This window comes from Clinocottus analis, unplaced genomic scaffold (assembly GCF_023055335.1).
Source record: "Clinocottus analis isolate CAN_PGR_092001 unplaced genomic scaffold, fCliAna1.0.p SCAF_6, whole genome shotgun sequence".
Classification (NCBI taxonomy): Eukaryota; Metazoa; Chordata; class Actinopteri; order Perciformes; family Cottidae; genus Clinocottus; species Clinocottus analis.
Genome location: NW_027176218.1, coordinates 12814294 through 12830397, shown reverse-complemented (window position 1 = coordinate 12830397; position 16104 = coordinate 12814294). Strand labels below are relative to the sequence as shown.

The following is a 16104-nucleotide window of genomic DNA, read 5'->3' as shown; positions in this document are numbered from 1 at the left end:
CTTATTCAGGTTTCTTGTTTCACAATCAACATTTAATTTGGCCAGAGGGTAACGACTCGTAGGTTTTAGACTATTGCCCTTATTTTCTCTGAAAACCTTAGAAGTCTAAAAAAAAGAAGTACTTTTATGATAAATAATCTTGGATAATCAGCTCATATATTAATAACACTTTTATATATATATATATATATATATATATATATATATATATATATATATATATATATATATATATATATATATATATATAGATAGATAGATAGATAGATAGATAGATAGATAGATAGATGCGTTCAGCCTCATTCATCATATTTTCCTTTCTGTTGTGGAGCTCAGATCATCAGTTTATAAATGCAGCCTCTTGAGGTAAATATATTTTCTTTGTACTTTATTGTGGAGCTGTACTTTTTATGGAAGATCAACAGATGCATATTTATCGAGAAACGTGAGTAATGATGAGTTTCAGAAGTAAAACAGAGGCATCATTTTTTTAACATGTTTTGAATCTAAACTATGAGTGATGGTGAAGTTATTTCAGAGTAACGCAGCAGCAGCAGCAGCATCAGCAGCAGCAGCAGCAGCAGCAGCGCAGTGCAAAGGGCGACGAGACGCTGCTGGCCGGCTGCGCCTCCTTCATAATGTATGGAGAGGACAAAGGCTGCGCGGGTGGATTTCAGCATCAACTTTGAAAGAGCCGTAACCAAAACCTGTCCTATCCCACTCTGACGGATTCACATCAGCTGAAAGGATGATGCCTCTTTTTCCACCTGCAATCTGTCTAATAATCACCGACAGCCGGTAAATGAGCCCTGCAGGGACATTGGGTGCCCGTATATAACGAGGAGGCCCGGAGAAACTTTTAGTACCGTGCAAGGATGAGACCGAGCGGCGCGGAGCTTCAGGTCTGGCTGCAGCACGGTGCCACACCCGGTGGATGGTAGGTCATGCTGTCTGGATCAGGGTTTTATTATGTAACGGATGGATGACTGTCTGAGTTTACATTTGTATACGTTCTACATTTTTTAATTATATTAATTTTAAAGATGCATTTACATCATTATTATTGGCATCAATCTTTTTTTTTATTTTTTTTTAAAGGTGTTTGTTGTTGCTTTATTTTTATATGACGATGATCCTGATTTTGTTGTCAGTCTAGAAAACTAATTTGGGCAACATTCAATTACCAATCAACCAGTTTTCCAGCGACCCTCATCACGGTCACTGCAGCGCGGTGCGTAAAGGCGCAGAGGAAACGCGCTGTATGGCCTGCTTCAGAGGCAGCAGAAGGAGATAGAGGAGGGCTGCGTGGATTACTATACCGCCAGTGGGTTAAGATGCTTAGCAACTAATTACCTGTCTACTAAAATCCCCTGCCATACAGCCCAAACAAGCTGTGTGAGGGACAGAGACATGGAGAGTTGACTGTGGACCAGCGGACTGAAGAATACCAAAAATGAAGTCAGTTCTCCTCCACAGGCCCAGTTCATCCAGCTGAAGACCACCGCTCAGTACCGGGCTATTTGTCTCATCTTCGATGCGAATACGAGGATGTCTGGACGTGAAGATACTCTACTGATTGGTGCTTTCTGTTACATTTCTAATATATATATTCTTATCTTTTTCTGACCAAAATGTATTTTTCTACAAATTGAAGGTATTGAATCATCTTTATAAGGTAAGAGTCAGATCATCACTGGGTGTTTAAAAGCAATCCACAGGTCTCTGCAATATGTGTGGCATAATCCTGATCCTGGTACCCTTGTTATTATAATATCTATGTGTAGATTAAAGAGCTATTTATGTTGTTTATATATCGTTGGCTGCTCTTAGAATCATCAGACTAATTTTCATAATGTAAATGTTTGAAGATTTAATTCATTTGAACATTTATTTCAAAGAGTTTTATTATCCACCACTGCAGCATTTTATAATGGGAAAATACCTGATTGAAGGATGTGTGTAATACTTTTCCTTGTGACTGTCAGAGAGCAACCAACATATAAGCAGCAATTTAATGCAGCAATTCCAGGATCTCTCTCTCTCTCTCTCTCTCTCTCTCTCTCTCTCTCTCTCTCTCTCTCTCTCTCTCGCTCTCTCTCTCTCTCGCTCTCTCTTTCTCTCTTTCTCTCTCCCCCCTCTAGCTTTTTACTCTATTGATCTCACCCGGAAACGGGAAGATGAGTCCTGCTTTGGGACCCATTTGGAGCATCTCAAAAATCACTTAGCACATCATTCCCCACAGCCAGAATCAATCTGAGCAGCAAACCTGCTCCTCCACCAGCATCAGGAGGGATCTCAGGAAGGCCAGAAATGTCCCAGCAGCGAGCAATAATCCTAGACTTTCAGAAAGATATAGACACAGGCTCATTTCAGTGAAGATTTTCATGAAGAAGCTGGGTGACTATAGCACCTGCCTGTTGTAGTAGATGGCATGGTTAGATTTACTGTCCGTCCTGTGTGGGGAATGAAACAGAAATGAGGGACGGTACGCCGTTGACTCGGATATTGATCATTTCGACTCTGCACAGGACTGTAAAGACAAGACTCCCCAAACTTTAAAGAGGTCAGTATCAGTTCTGCTGGCAGAGATCAGATGTCAGGATTCACACTTGAAGGAAAAGATGATCAGGTTAGAAGATGCACATGCAATGTGGGACTATATCTCCTCCTGTTCTGTGTATGGCACTGGTAGAATTCACTGTCACAGCACACTATCAGTGAATTACCATAGGGCCATAAACAGAGTAGAGACAGAACCACAGTGCCTGCGTCCGGGTCCCCCTCTGCTTTACCTATAAAACCAGCAGGCAGGTCAACTTATTTCTCATCTTCTTTGCCCATTTTGGCACTAGCACATTTTTGCTTTGTTTCTTGTTGTTTGAGCAAACATGTGTGGTGCCAATATAGGACAAGACAGACACTCAGCTGTTCATACATGTTCTGAAACATAAAGAGAAAAGAGGGAGGGATGAATGAACTATGGATCTCATCGATTGCACCATCCCTCTCAGATATCACTGGTCACCAGGCCCGTGTTTCATCTCCGAAACGCTGTCCCGTGTAACCTGAACCCTACTTGTCACTCAGATCTGGTGGCTGTGATGGCAGCACTCTCCCACAGTGTTTGGCAATGGTAGAACTCACTCTGGTGGACTGGAAGGATCCAGTGGTTCTAGACTTGCCGACAACTGACTGAGAGCTTTCACCTGCCGTCCATCAGTCCAGGATTCATCACAGGATCAGGATTATTTTTTATGATTAGTAGTGCGTGTAAGAAGTTGTCATTTCAGTTACAAAAGGTCACAGGGTCATGGTGGCAGGTTTAGGGTTAGGGAATGGCTATTTGGGCCATCTGTGGCTCAGGAGGTTGTCCACTAGATTGGCAGTCCAATCCCCAGCTTCTCCAGCTCGTGAAGCGTCAAGTTATTCTGCTGGTTTGGAATACCCCTAGAGATTATAAATAATTTTTGTCCTGCCTGTTTCCTCTCTCAGATGTTAACTACAATGTCCCATTTAGCTGATCGTAACACCAAAGTGTAAGGCCTTGGATTCTTTTAACTATTGGGCCATAACCCATTAATCCAAAGACCATCAAGCACTGGGTTGACCATTATCTGCTCATATCAATAAATCAATCGTGGTCATGCGTTTGGCTGTGAAACCAGCAGCTGAAGGTCTCGAGTAGATCCTCAGTGTTGGTGTTTTCAGCAGAAGCAACAAGCTCAGTTGATGGTGCAACCTGATCCCGCTCTGTCTGGAAAAGGTCTGAGAGGAGTTCCTGCATAGGAGCATTATAAGTGATGTAAGTGCTGCGTCAAACCATTAAAAACTCCACCGGTGCTTTGAAAGACACATCACCATAAACTCCTGATACAGCATTACAGCAGCATTTGTCATGAAGTACTTTACAGAGACATAGCTACCAGGGACTTGGCTTTCTGGGAATTTGAGAGGTTTTAATGACCTGAGGATTAGTTTACCATCTCCAGTTAAGGGCGATACACACTCTTGCAACTACAACTGCGGCTGGCCACGCAATTGCATCGACGGACTCGTTTTGATTTATAGTTCCCGCCTTTTCCATACGCCAGAACAGCAGGTGGCGCAACGACCGCGGAGTCGACCTGCACACCGACATTCACCGATATCTCCCTCCAGGAATTCACCGCCATCTGCGTGTCCTGGTACTCCGTCAAAGACGGGTTTTTATAAATGCTCATATTTGCGGACCTCTTCAGCCAAACGTCCTTCAACGGGATTCATTGTTCGTGTTTCTGCGATGGCTTTTTAAAACAGCGGTATTATGCTATGAAACCGGAAATGCGCGAGCAGATCAATCACAGCCTTCCGGGCTGCGTACGGCTCGCGTAGCTTTGACGGATAGTCAGAAATTTGGGGTGACGCAAGCACGCAAAATGGCCGATTTGACCACGCATGGTCGGCCATGCATGTCTTGTGTGCTTGCGTCTCTGCCTAAAACCTGAGTATAAATCAGCCTTTAGTCAGAAATTTGGGGCGACTCACGCAGGCACGGAAGAGCGCTGACGGGACGACGCAATGGGCCCTTGTGGGTCTCGCGTCTCTGCGTAAAACCCGAGTTTAAAGGACCCTTGACACACATGTTAAATGTTCTCACCCTAATTATAATTATTCATTGTCAAGTTTCTTAAATTTAGTTTGTTTTAGGCCTAAAACATGAATTAATTGCGAACATTTGGTTATGGAGGTAAACATTTGAATCAATTAAATTAATTTAGACATTTAAAAAAAAAAGACTTCAGTAGTTCAGAAATTCTGGCCACGTTCTTGGAACTTTATTTTACATTTTAGTGAGGAAGCCAAGGTTTCCCAAGATGCTAATACTTCTCCCTCATTACAATAAGATGTGCAGTATGTCTCTTGATTTTATACAGTTCTATGCTGTAAATATTTCACGTATGGTATCTTAACTAATGCAGGTAAAGAATATCCTTTCTGTGATTTAAGGGAAACAGTGTGAAAGAAAAATATTAACAAATAGAAACCAGAGGAGAAAAACAAAAGCAGGGATGAGGGAGGATGGAAAACACACCACTGGCACTTGGTTGGATTGATCAGTGGCTGATACATTTTCATCATGTTTCATATAAATGCTGTGAGTCCATTATGGCCGACTGCAGAGGATGTGAGGTTAAGTGGGGCCAGCTGACGCACAGAGAGAAAGAAGGAGGGAGGCCGACACGCTGACAGCTGGTACGAGTGATTAGTACCATGTAGTGATGCAGGGGAGGCATCAAAGCTCTTTAGGGAGAATCCCTAACAGGGAGGAGGCAAGGACACACACACGCATACGCACACACCTAATACACAACTTCTTTGTTGCTAAAACTGGTATTAAACTAAGCACACAGGTTCAACAGTGTATAGACTGTGAAGGCCATCTGCTATTCTCAGATGCATCACTGGTAATAAAGGGGAATGAGTGGTGTTATTAGATTAGATGGGTGTGGAAGTCAATGGATCTCCTCATTTATCTCTCACCCTAATGGTTGTTTAATTGCTTTTGTCTCCACTGTTCCTTTGTACTGTGTTACCCGCCTCTGTTATATTAAAGTTATTTTGCACAAATCGCATCCTTGGAGTGAGTGACATTTTATTCAGCATGTAGAAGATTAGCATACAATACAGAGACTATGTGAAATGTGTCAGATGGCATGAAGGACGAGACAGAATTAGATACAAACACTGATTAATTTATTGGAAACAGGCGTCAGGGAATGAGACGTTTGATGTAAATTAATACAATTTGTTTCACTCGTTAGAAAGAGGAAGAAAGAAGAGGAGCAAGGGAGCGACTGGTTGCAGTCACCCTGCATGGTGTTGTCCTCCTGAAACAGTTCAATGAGGATCTTCAGCTATGGCTCTCACACACAAAGACTGGGAGACACTGGATTACAGTAATCCAGGGACTGTTGGGTATTTATAGGACTTCATGATCAGAGACAGACAGGATACAACAATTGAGGAAAACAGATAATGATTGTCATATATATATGACTGGCTGGATTTACTTGTTTACGAAACCGACAGCGCTTCACGTGACGCTTCAGAGGAAAGGACGTCTCGTGTCTCTTAAAACATGTTTCCTCGCGTCCTCTCTCCTCGCTTGGTTTCCTTGCGTCTCTCCATGCATCCCTGGTGGGAGGGACTAAGACGCAAGGAAAGGACGCAAGTTAGGGAAACGAGACTTGGGATGCATACTATGTGTTCCAATAGTCATACTGCCATACTATTTAATGCCAGAAAAATAGTAGTATGTTTCAATACATGAGGTCCCAGAAGGTTGCTTTTCTGACTATTATGATCCACAATACCCTGTGCATTGTATTTGTGAGCAAAGTCATAGAGTGTCAAAGTTCAAGGTGCATTGTGATGAAGTATAATGTCCCAATTGAATGCTCACTGCATGCAACAGTATCCACTTTGTAAGGGCAGCTGCAGAATGTGCTGAAAATAAAAATAGAAAGTCCAATCCAAAAAGTGTTACATTAATCAATAAAATAACTATGCCTGGTTTCCTAAATAGATACCTGATACATTGATAATGTTGTATTTGCATCTTTCAGATGTCTGTGTTTTACTGTCTAATCATTGACAGCTTGTTTGCATCTTTAAGGGAGATGATTAACAGAATATAAATCGCAGAATAGATTGCATTTTTTGTATACCGGAATAAATTAAGTTGACGTGTTAGCTCAGGTAATACTATTTCTCCCATCTGGACTTTTAGTCAGAGAAAAATAACTATATGAGGTGTTCCTGTTTGGGTCGGAGATTCATTTAAAATATACTGGAGCTAAATAATTGATGACAGAAAAAACGGCGAGGCTCTAAAATGACAAACATATAAGAAATGATGCTCATTGCCAGTGTCACTTTAAGAAAATAATGCTCTTACGCCCCCAAGTGGTCAAACAGTGACTAAGCAGGCTGCTGAGTGAGCTGACTGCAACCAGCAGGTCCAACTTCTCAGTTTTATCTTTAGTCATTGTTTGTTGAGGGCAATTTAAACAGCATCTTTATGGATGCTTCTTTATTTATGGGGTTGTGTTATGACCACATGTGAGCACAGACATTAAACCATAAAATACTGTTCATGCAACATTTTGGATCCAATCCTAATTTTCTGAGACAGGTGCAGGGAAAAGCTTTGAGAAAGAGCAAGTTTAAAAAATAAAAAAAAATCCTATTATGTATGCTTTATTACAACCATCTTTTAGAAATCACTTTGGGTATTTCTTTGTCTTGATGGTCCACTCAACAATAAGCAACTTTTGCTCTGTTAGTTTTAATATATGTTACTGCTTCAATAACTAATGGTGTTGTTATTATTTCATGCAGAAGAATTGCTACAAAAAAAAACATTCAACATTTTGTGTTTCTCTCAACATTAACTAATTAAGTTTCAATTCAGAATTTCCTGTGATTACATTGTGAACATTTAAAACCAGGAGCAGTGTAACACACAATAACAATTGAAATGGAAGTCAGAAAAAACAGTGAAGTTCAGTGTCTCGCCACAATAATGCGGCGGAGAGGTTGTCGGTGCTTTGTCTGCAGCACTGAGAGGTTTCCACCAGAAGGTTAGTACCTGTTTAAAAAAAAGATTTATGTTCATATGTTCAGATCGTAAAACTCCTATCCCCATGTTGATTTAAAAAAGAAAGAAAAGTGCACATGTCCTCACCTGTAGTAGTTGGGTTTGAAAGGTCCATGTTTGCTGATGCCCAGGTACTTGGCCTGTTCCTCAGTCACCTCCGAGAGGTGAGCGTCAAACGTCGGCAGGTGAAGACTGGCCACATATTCATCTGAAATTATGAGAATGGAGTGTTTGTCATGTCTGAATGATATAAAATATTAATGTAGAAAACAAGAAAGGTAATGGCTGTTTCAGTATATTTAAGAGGAGGACTTGCCTATCTTCTTCGGCAGCAGGTAGACGTCCTGTTTGTATCGTCCTTCTGGAGCGCTGTACAGCTCTATGAGAGCCAGAGCCTGACAAACAACAGTGAGCGTTAACCACCAGCCTCTACGTGACAGAGCCAGAGATACTTCCTCTCTAATACAAGTAAGGAAGAATAATACCTTGAACATGAAACATATAATCATACCTGAGTTGTGGCGGTGATGGAGAGGACAAATGTGGGCACCGTGGAGCAGCTCAGGTTCAGCAAGCGGCCCTGAGTAAAAATGAAAAGAAACTGACATAAGCTAAAAACATCTGGATGTGTGTTATCTCAAATAATGATGTAGAATAGACCTCAAGTATCCTTCTGTTATCAGGTAAATCGTATGTGTATGTAAAGCCCTCTGAGGAAATTTGTAACATTTAATTTAATTTATATCTGTTTCAGATGCTCAACTCATCATGGCCTTCATTTGGCATATAATAACATTAATAACAACAATATTATCAGTATTATCACCTCAGCCAGCAGCACGAGTCTCTTGCCATCAGGCCAGATAACATGATCCACCTGCGGCCTCACGCGCTCCCACTTCAGCTCTGCACTCCGCAGACTCACCTGAGAGGAAAAAATCAAAAGAAAATGTATGTATACAGGTGTACATACACACACATAAAATAAAAATACAAACACACACAAAGTTCATACCAAATCTATCTCGGTGCTGGAGTGTCCCATGTTGCAGAGTATGCAGCCATCCTTCATTCTGTCCAGATGTTCCCTTCCCACCACACTTTTATTGCCTGCAGCGAAACAGAGATGAAGCAAACTGCAACAGTATCGATACTTTTAATAACAGATAATATTACTGCGTAGCAGACAGCAATTACCTGTGCAGGTGATGACCATGTCTACCTGTCGGGCCACTTCACTCAGTTTATTCACTCTGAAGCCATCCATGCTGAGAGGAGAGAAAAAGGGGTCACATTTACTAAAACATATTTCATAATGTTTTGCTACAATGTGCCATTGAAAGAGCGCTGATAAAAGCTTCCTCCATTCATTCATACCAGGCCTGAAGGGCACAAATGGGATCCACTTCCGTGACGTACACCACAGCGCCCAATGCTTTCAGAGCAGCACAGCAACCTTTGCCAACCTGCAAGAAGAGAGAAAAGAGGTTAGTCAAGATGCTTCCATGTGTCACATGTGCACATGTATGTCACATGTGCACAGCAGCAGTGGGAACATTCATTATTTCTCTGACCTCTCCATATCCACACACCACCGCCTGTTTTCCTCCAAACATGACGTCCGTGGTTCTCTTCAACCTGACAGAAGAGATTAACATAATCAGGCTCTTTACTGCACGAGGGCTTTCGCCAAACGTTCACAATGTGATTCATTACCCGTCCAGTATGGACTCCTTGCAGCAGTAAAGGTTGTCGAATTTCTGTTTTGTCACCGAGTCGTTAACGTTAATAGCCGGGACACACAGCCGGCCCGCCTTCGACATCTGATATAACCTGAAACACAGGTGGGGAGGCGCACTTCTGTGATGTGGAGAAGGACTTTGTAGGAACATTGTTAAAGATTTCATGTAAAAAACAAACCGATAGATTCCTGTCACACTTTCCTCCACGATGCCTTTGATGTTTTTGAACAGGCTCGGGTGCTTCTTATGGATCCAGTGGGTCAGGTCGCCTCCATCATCCAGGATCTGAAGGGGAAAGAAGCTAAAGGCTTGATCAATGCAATCTTTTTTTACATTTTTATCTGTCATAGTCAAACAAAGTCATTAATAGCGGATTTGAACCAAACATGAAATAAAATTATAATCACACTTATCCATGCAAATCCAATGCGTTGAAAATAGATTTTTTTACTTGAAATCTTCAAATAAACAGTGTATTTTTCAGAATTAAATATAAAAATATTGTTTTACCGAATGTCACATAATATTTGTAGTTTTCTGTCGAGAAAGAAAATATAACAGTTGTTGTCTAATGAAGGAGACAGTCTTTACTCAGGAAGGTAAAATGAGAAAAATGCCAAATTTAAACACAAAAAAGATTAGAAATTGAGAAATAATGAGACAAAATACATATCTAGGAATAATAATAACATTTCATACTCTCAAGTTTCCTTGAGAACATATTGCTTTTATTTTAATTGTCAAGATTCACTGTTCAAATGCAACCAAACTTCATTTCACTGTGATGAACTACAGTTAAATATCTTCAAACGTTGGCCCATCAACCTTGAAAGGAATTGGGAGTTCTGTCCTTTCATTGATGACCGTACCATGTTGGGCTGCCAGGTCTCAGCACCGACACATCGGTCAATACACCACCAGAAGTCGTCCTCTGATTCTCCTCTCCATGCAAACACTGGGGTGCCTGAGAGACAGAGCAGGCGATGTGATTAAAGCCAATCAGGACGAGTCAGGTTGGAGGAGTCGGCTGCAGAGACAGTCGTACCTCCTTCAGCCAGAGCTGCAGCAACAGCGTTCTGAGTGGAGAAGACGTTACAGGCCGCCCAGCGACACTGAGCCCCCAACGCAGACAGCGTCTCAATCAACACCTGCACGAGACAGTACACAGCGTCACCCAATTTGTTTAAAAAATATATATATTTTGTGTGTATGTGTGTGTTGAACTGACCGCTGTCTGTGCAGTGATGTGTGTGCAGCCCACCACTTTGGCTCCAGTCAGAGGCTTCTCCCCACCTGCTCCTTTCCTCAGGATCATCAGTGCTGGCATCTCTAAATATCACAGTCAGTGACAGAGTCTCATTCAGTTTGAGAGGCATGGCGGTTCCAGAGCAGTCATTTCAGTTTGCTAGCTGGTCTGAGTTCAGCTCACTTTATGTATGTTTTTTTTGTTGTATTTGTTACAGGCACATTGTGGACTGCAGTGAATGCCAGGTAGGACATACATTGTTTGTATCTTGTTATCGACTCTTTGTCTTTACCTTGCTGTGCGATTATTATTTCTCTGCGTCCAAATTCTGCCTGTTTGATGTTTTTGATGCAGAAGTCAGAGAGGCCCTTGGAGGTCCTCCGAGGCTTGTCTCTGGGAGAGGACTCATCCTCTGAGCTGTCGCTGCACACTGTAACACACAAATACAATACAGATACAATACAATACAGAAATACAATATAATGTCAAAAAAATAAACTGTTGAAAGATAATAGAGTAATACAGAGATACATGATTTGTTGGAAAGCATGAAAGTTATGAATTCGCTCTGGTTTTGCTCAGAGATAAGACTGTAGTCAAATTAAAGAGTCTTATCTTTGAGCCTTTGAAGTCTGTATAAATGCTGGCAGTGAATGACACATTTTAGAAAGCCTTACAGAGCCGATTATGACCAAATTAAAGAGACTTAATTCTTCAGAAAGACTTTTTCTTTTAATTAAGGTTTAGCTGAAGTAGAGCGCTCCCAGGCTAATCCCCGGGGCCTCTGGTGTTCATGCTGCTGGGATCAGAACAGCTCAGTTTAGTTTATTATCAAAGACATGTGATCAGACTTGAGAGCGTATGGGTGTCGTGTGTCGTGTGTTTTCTTACCTGAACCGTAGCTATCTGTCGACGACTGTGAGATGGAATGAGCCAGAGAGTGATGACCAGTGTTGGACGTATGGTTGTTGAATTCATGCTTCTGGTCAGTGATCTGAATTTGCTTTGGAGCCCAAAAAAACACAAAGTAAACCAATTATATCGGTTGTTACTTCCCTGTCACCAAACATAAAGTCTCACCAACTATATGCTTGAAACCGACCGGATGTAGTCATAATAGTCAAAATTACACATAAGCACCGGCCTTCACTGCAGACTCTCTTGTAAAGTACCACCTCTTTGTTCACAGCCTGTCGTGATCACAAATCCCTAAAAGGTCCCATATATCTGATGCCTTCTCACCGTGCAGTGTGGCTGTTTGAAGGCTAGGCTGCTGCCACAGGAGTCCCACTTGTCCATGTCCGCTCCCTGGCTGCTTGCCTGACTCTGCTGCCAGAGCTTCAGGTCCAGCTCCAAAAAACAATTCAGACACACCCGCTCACTGACCCCACCTCCAGAGAGTTAAGATGTGCATTGAGAGTTTGAACTTTTAGGCCACATGTTTGATGGGATCACTTAGTTAGCAACTCTGCATTCAAAAGGGATTACAGGGAAACTCATACACACGCGTGACCCCGTTGGTAAAACCGTTTTATCATGCATATGTGGCTCTGAAGGAACCAGAAAAAATAACCCTCATGAAGTCATGGTGATGTCATCAAGGTTATCTACATTTTTTTAACAGAAAGCTGAAGTTACAAACTGGACGAGGAGGTTGAACGATGTGGACATTTAGATCTGACAAAAGTGGCTTTTAAATAGCATTCTGGGATATGTAGGATCCAGTTCATTCAGAGATTGGCTAGGGACTAAAATACTTGATGTTAGATCTTCTTTTTCTAAGTTCCCCATGAAAGTGCAATACAAATCAGTTGAAACCTCCTTTCAGCAGCACAATGTGTAGGCGTTGTTGCTCTTCTTTTCAACCCCTTTTTAGACATGTTTCGAACAAAAGATGATCCACGGTTACATAAATGTGAAATTTGGGCTGCGTAACATGACAACACAAGGTGAACTCGTTCCAATATGAACAATGTGTGCATAATGCATGTGCATCTCATAAGTCAAAGTGTAACTGTCATTGAACATTTGAAGGCAGCAATTTGATTCCGTACTTGCTTTTTAGAATATATATATATATATATATATATATATATATATATATATATATATATATATATATATATATATATATATATATATATATATATTACTAATCTAACCAACTTCCGGGCTTCGGTCATCAACAACCGCCAAACTCTTAAAGGGACCGCGATGCCGGAGCAGTCACTACGAACAAAGGTGAATTATGAAACCACATTCACTACAAGGGTATACTTTTCGGTTTCTCATAAAAGTCTCCATATATTCAACTGATAAGTCTTTCATTCATAACTAACTTCGTCACAGATGAATTGGAGAAAGGCTTCAAACACTATCAGGCAGGATTATGAGACGCATCTTTCTTTTCAAGATGAGTCCTCAAATCCTCATTAGGAGCAATTACACATGAAGTGCTCCTGATCGCTTTGTAACGAGGATCTCTGTGGGAGATATTCAGCCCTCTGCTCTCCTTTAGTGAGATGCATCACTGTTATAACGTAGTTACAGTAACTCCACATCATCAGTCATATTTTTTACAACATATTTTTCCTGAATAAATCATATTTTCTTCTACTTAATCTCACTGATTTATTATGGTTGAAATTAAAATCTAAATGAATTTTGCTTACCTGATTGATAAATTCAGAGACTAAAAGATCGATATGAGAAATCTTGATTTTTGGACAAATGACTATATTCACACACCCTGAGATGAAAAGAAAGACTGGTCTAAAATCTAATTATTTTTGTTCTAAGTATTGGCTTCTTGAAACGATCACTTGAATCCAGCCTGCGCTTACTCAAACAGATGCTTAATCTTTAACATGAGAAGACATTACGCTGTGACTTGAGACAATGTGAAAGTTAACTTAATGATCACAAAGCCGTCTCCCATAGGGCTCAGGAAACAGGATTGAATCCAAGTCAGCTACTGTGAAAGTACAATGATAGTCAATAAAGCTAATAAATAGCTGTAATGTGTAAAAAATGTCCTCTTGGGAAACCATTTGTGCAATAATATGTAATCTGAAAAGATCTACATTTCTCTTTAACTTTTTGTTATTTTAATCAATCAAACTCAGGTAATTCACAGTTGTAGTGGCTACAAACAGGTATAAAAGGTTAATCGTAAGGTTTCTTAAAGTACCCCCATAAAAACACTGTAATGGTTACTAATTATAATCCAACATTAAGACCTGACTCGCTGCCTAAAAGGCAACTCTAAAATAAAGAGAGCGCTCCTAAAACAAAAGCAGTGCTACCTTGATGCAGAGGGACTGCACTGCCTCCTGGTCCTTGGTTTTAGTTATGTTCACTAGACTGTACATTTTCTTCATGCTGGTAGAGCTGCTCTCACTCTGACCACAGTCACTCTGCAGGGTCGTGCAGTTGCATGCAAGTTGAACAGATTAGAGAGTTCACAGAGTCACGCTTTATGCCACTCCTTCAGGCCCAGGCGACAGGTGTAGAGAAGACAGACAGAGAGAGAGAGAGAGAGAGAGAGAGAGAGAGAGAGAGAGAGAGAGAGAGAGAGTGAATGAGTCTTTGTGAGGCTTGCAGAGGGGAACTCTGGGAAAATATAGAAGAACAGGTCAGAGATGGAGAGAAGAAAGAGAGTTGTAAGGAAACATAAGCTCAGTTAAGTGTACTTGAGGCCACAGATGTATGTGAATATGTATGTTAAGTGCACTTTGCTCTCAGGGTATCCATTAAATAGACAGCAGAGTAATGCACATACATAAACATACAATCATGACATAGACTCTTAGTGTGAGAGAGAAATATAAAGAAGAGTGAAACTATAGTGACAACGGAAGCAGAAAGGTGAACAAACACAAGTCTTATATGTCGGTGCATTCAGGGACACAGGCAGCAGCATAAGCGTCTTCAAGTAAACAGACAGCTGGACTTAACTGTAGAAGTCATTGTTTCACTATCACAGTTACAGACTATGACACATGTCCATGCCACGGCATTTATATTCCGGGTCACAGGATGGCAAATAGTTCAGCCAATAAACTGAATGAATAAAACGTCACCATCAACAATCTCTTACATAAAAGTATCAGCAACAAGTCTCAACAATAGATTAATCAACTAAGAATCCTATTTTGACGTGTGACATCAGCACAGTCTACTCTGTCTTTTTGAAGAGACAACATCAGTGACACATGTTTGTATGAATGCTGGTCAAACATTCACAGACGCCTGCACATCTAAAATCATTAACAGCCTGAGTATATGCAGATTCACGATTCCTGCTTAGAACACGGACGCTCACACCATCTATCATTTCTTGGTCTTGACAGGTCTGACCTACAAAGCAGTCAAAGTCATGACATGCAGCAGCTTCCTTGCTCACCATGTCAGTCTTCAGAGCTTCAGTCACCAGCTCTCCTGTCCGAGACCCCTCGGGGACAGACCACCCGTCTCTGTCCCGGCCCTGAGGTGTCCTCCGGCTCTCTGCTGCCTTCAGCATCTGCAGTAGGTTGGGGCTGCATTTTACCGACTTATGTTTTGTGTTTTCCTCTTCTGCCTTTTCATTCACCACATGAGGTTCAGGATATTCATCGGGTAACGACATGTCCTCCCAGGACGCTCCTGTCTGGTCCCTTTCCTCGGCCATGACTCCACTGGCAGCCCGTAATGCAGTGAATTAGCTTCCTGCTCAGGTGATCAGGCCGCAGAGCAGCTGCTGACTCGGCCATACCCTGCCCACATGCACACGTGTGTTTACTCTAAACAGCAGCAGCTCCTGGGTAACTTTAACTGAATGTAAAGCAGATAATTTGACCTGTATGCAATGTGTACAAGGTGGAATTACAACTCACCTCCACTAAAGTGCCATGTCGGGAGAGGTCAACATGTGCCCTAATGTAGTCTTTTGTATTAAAGAACTCCAGTTAATGGAGAAGCACTTAAAATCAAGACCTCTGGCGTAGACTGGCAGAGCCACTTCTGGTTTTGTGTTGTCTTTGATAACATTTGCTCAAGTCACAATGAGCACACAAACATGAGTGCAATGCAAACAGTGTTACATTATAAACAACCGGCCGGGTCAGGTGTTTATATTAAGCCCCACCAGCATCAATAGTGTCTTCATGGTAACCCACCAATGCCCTTCAAGCGTCTACTGCAAGGCTTAAAGACGAGAGGCACACAGATATACAAACATCTCAAATGGAAATACATTATGTTGAGATTTTAAGTTTGATATAGTTTTACCTATCAGGGTTTGATGATTGTTGATGATGTATGATGACATTAGTTCACAGTTTTTAAAGGTTCTCCTTTAGAGTATGCATGGGGAAGGGAAAACGTCTGAAGAGATCAAAGCTCTATATAGACCAACGTGTTTCAGTTCGTGGCTTTCATTCAGGTCTTAAAACAGGTTCTTGTCTGAACGTTGCAACACGTTTCGCCAAATAATTTCA

General features: G+C 41.4%; 1 protein-coding gene across 3 annotated transcripts; it reads right to left on the bottom strand.

Moving 5' to 3' along the window:
• Positions 1 to 7722: 7722 nt before the first annotated feature.
• Positions 7723 to 15296, bottom strand: LOC137803873 (putative adenosylhomocysteinase 3). Of its 3 annotated transcripts, none has more exons than XM_068602690.1 (16): positions 15033 to 15296; positions 11519 to 11630; positions 10920 to 11057; positions 10610 to 10710; positions 10427 to 10529; positions 10251 to 10345; positions 9560 to 9666; positions 9356 to 9472; positions 9214 to 9277; positions 9017 to 9105; positions 8837 to 8907; positions 8655 to 8749; positions 8466 to 8564; positions 8151 to 8219; positions 7956 to 8034; positions 7723 to 7847 (listed from the first exon to the last, which is right to left on the bottom strand). In XM_068602690.1, the coding sequence occupies exons 1-16, from the start codon at positions 15294 to 15296 to the stop codon at positions 7723 to 7725; spliced, it is 1728 nt and encodes a 575-aa protein (XP_068458791.1). The 3 variants fall into 3 exon arrangements, with proteins under 3 accessions (XP_068458791.1, XP_068458792.1, XP_068458793.1); XM_068602691.1 differs by lacking the exon at positions 15033 to 15296 and adding an exon at positions 13933 to 14007; XM_068602692.1 differs by lacking the exon at positions 15033 to 15296 and adding an exon at positions 13987 to 14007.
• Positions 15297 to 16104: the final 808 nt, after the last annotated feature.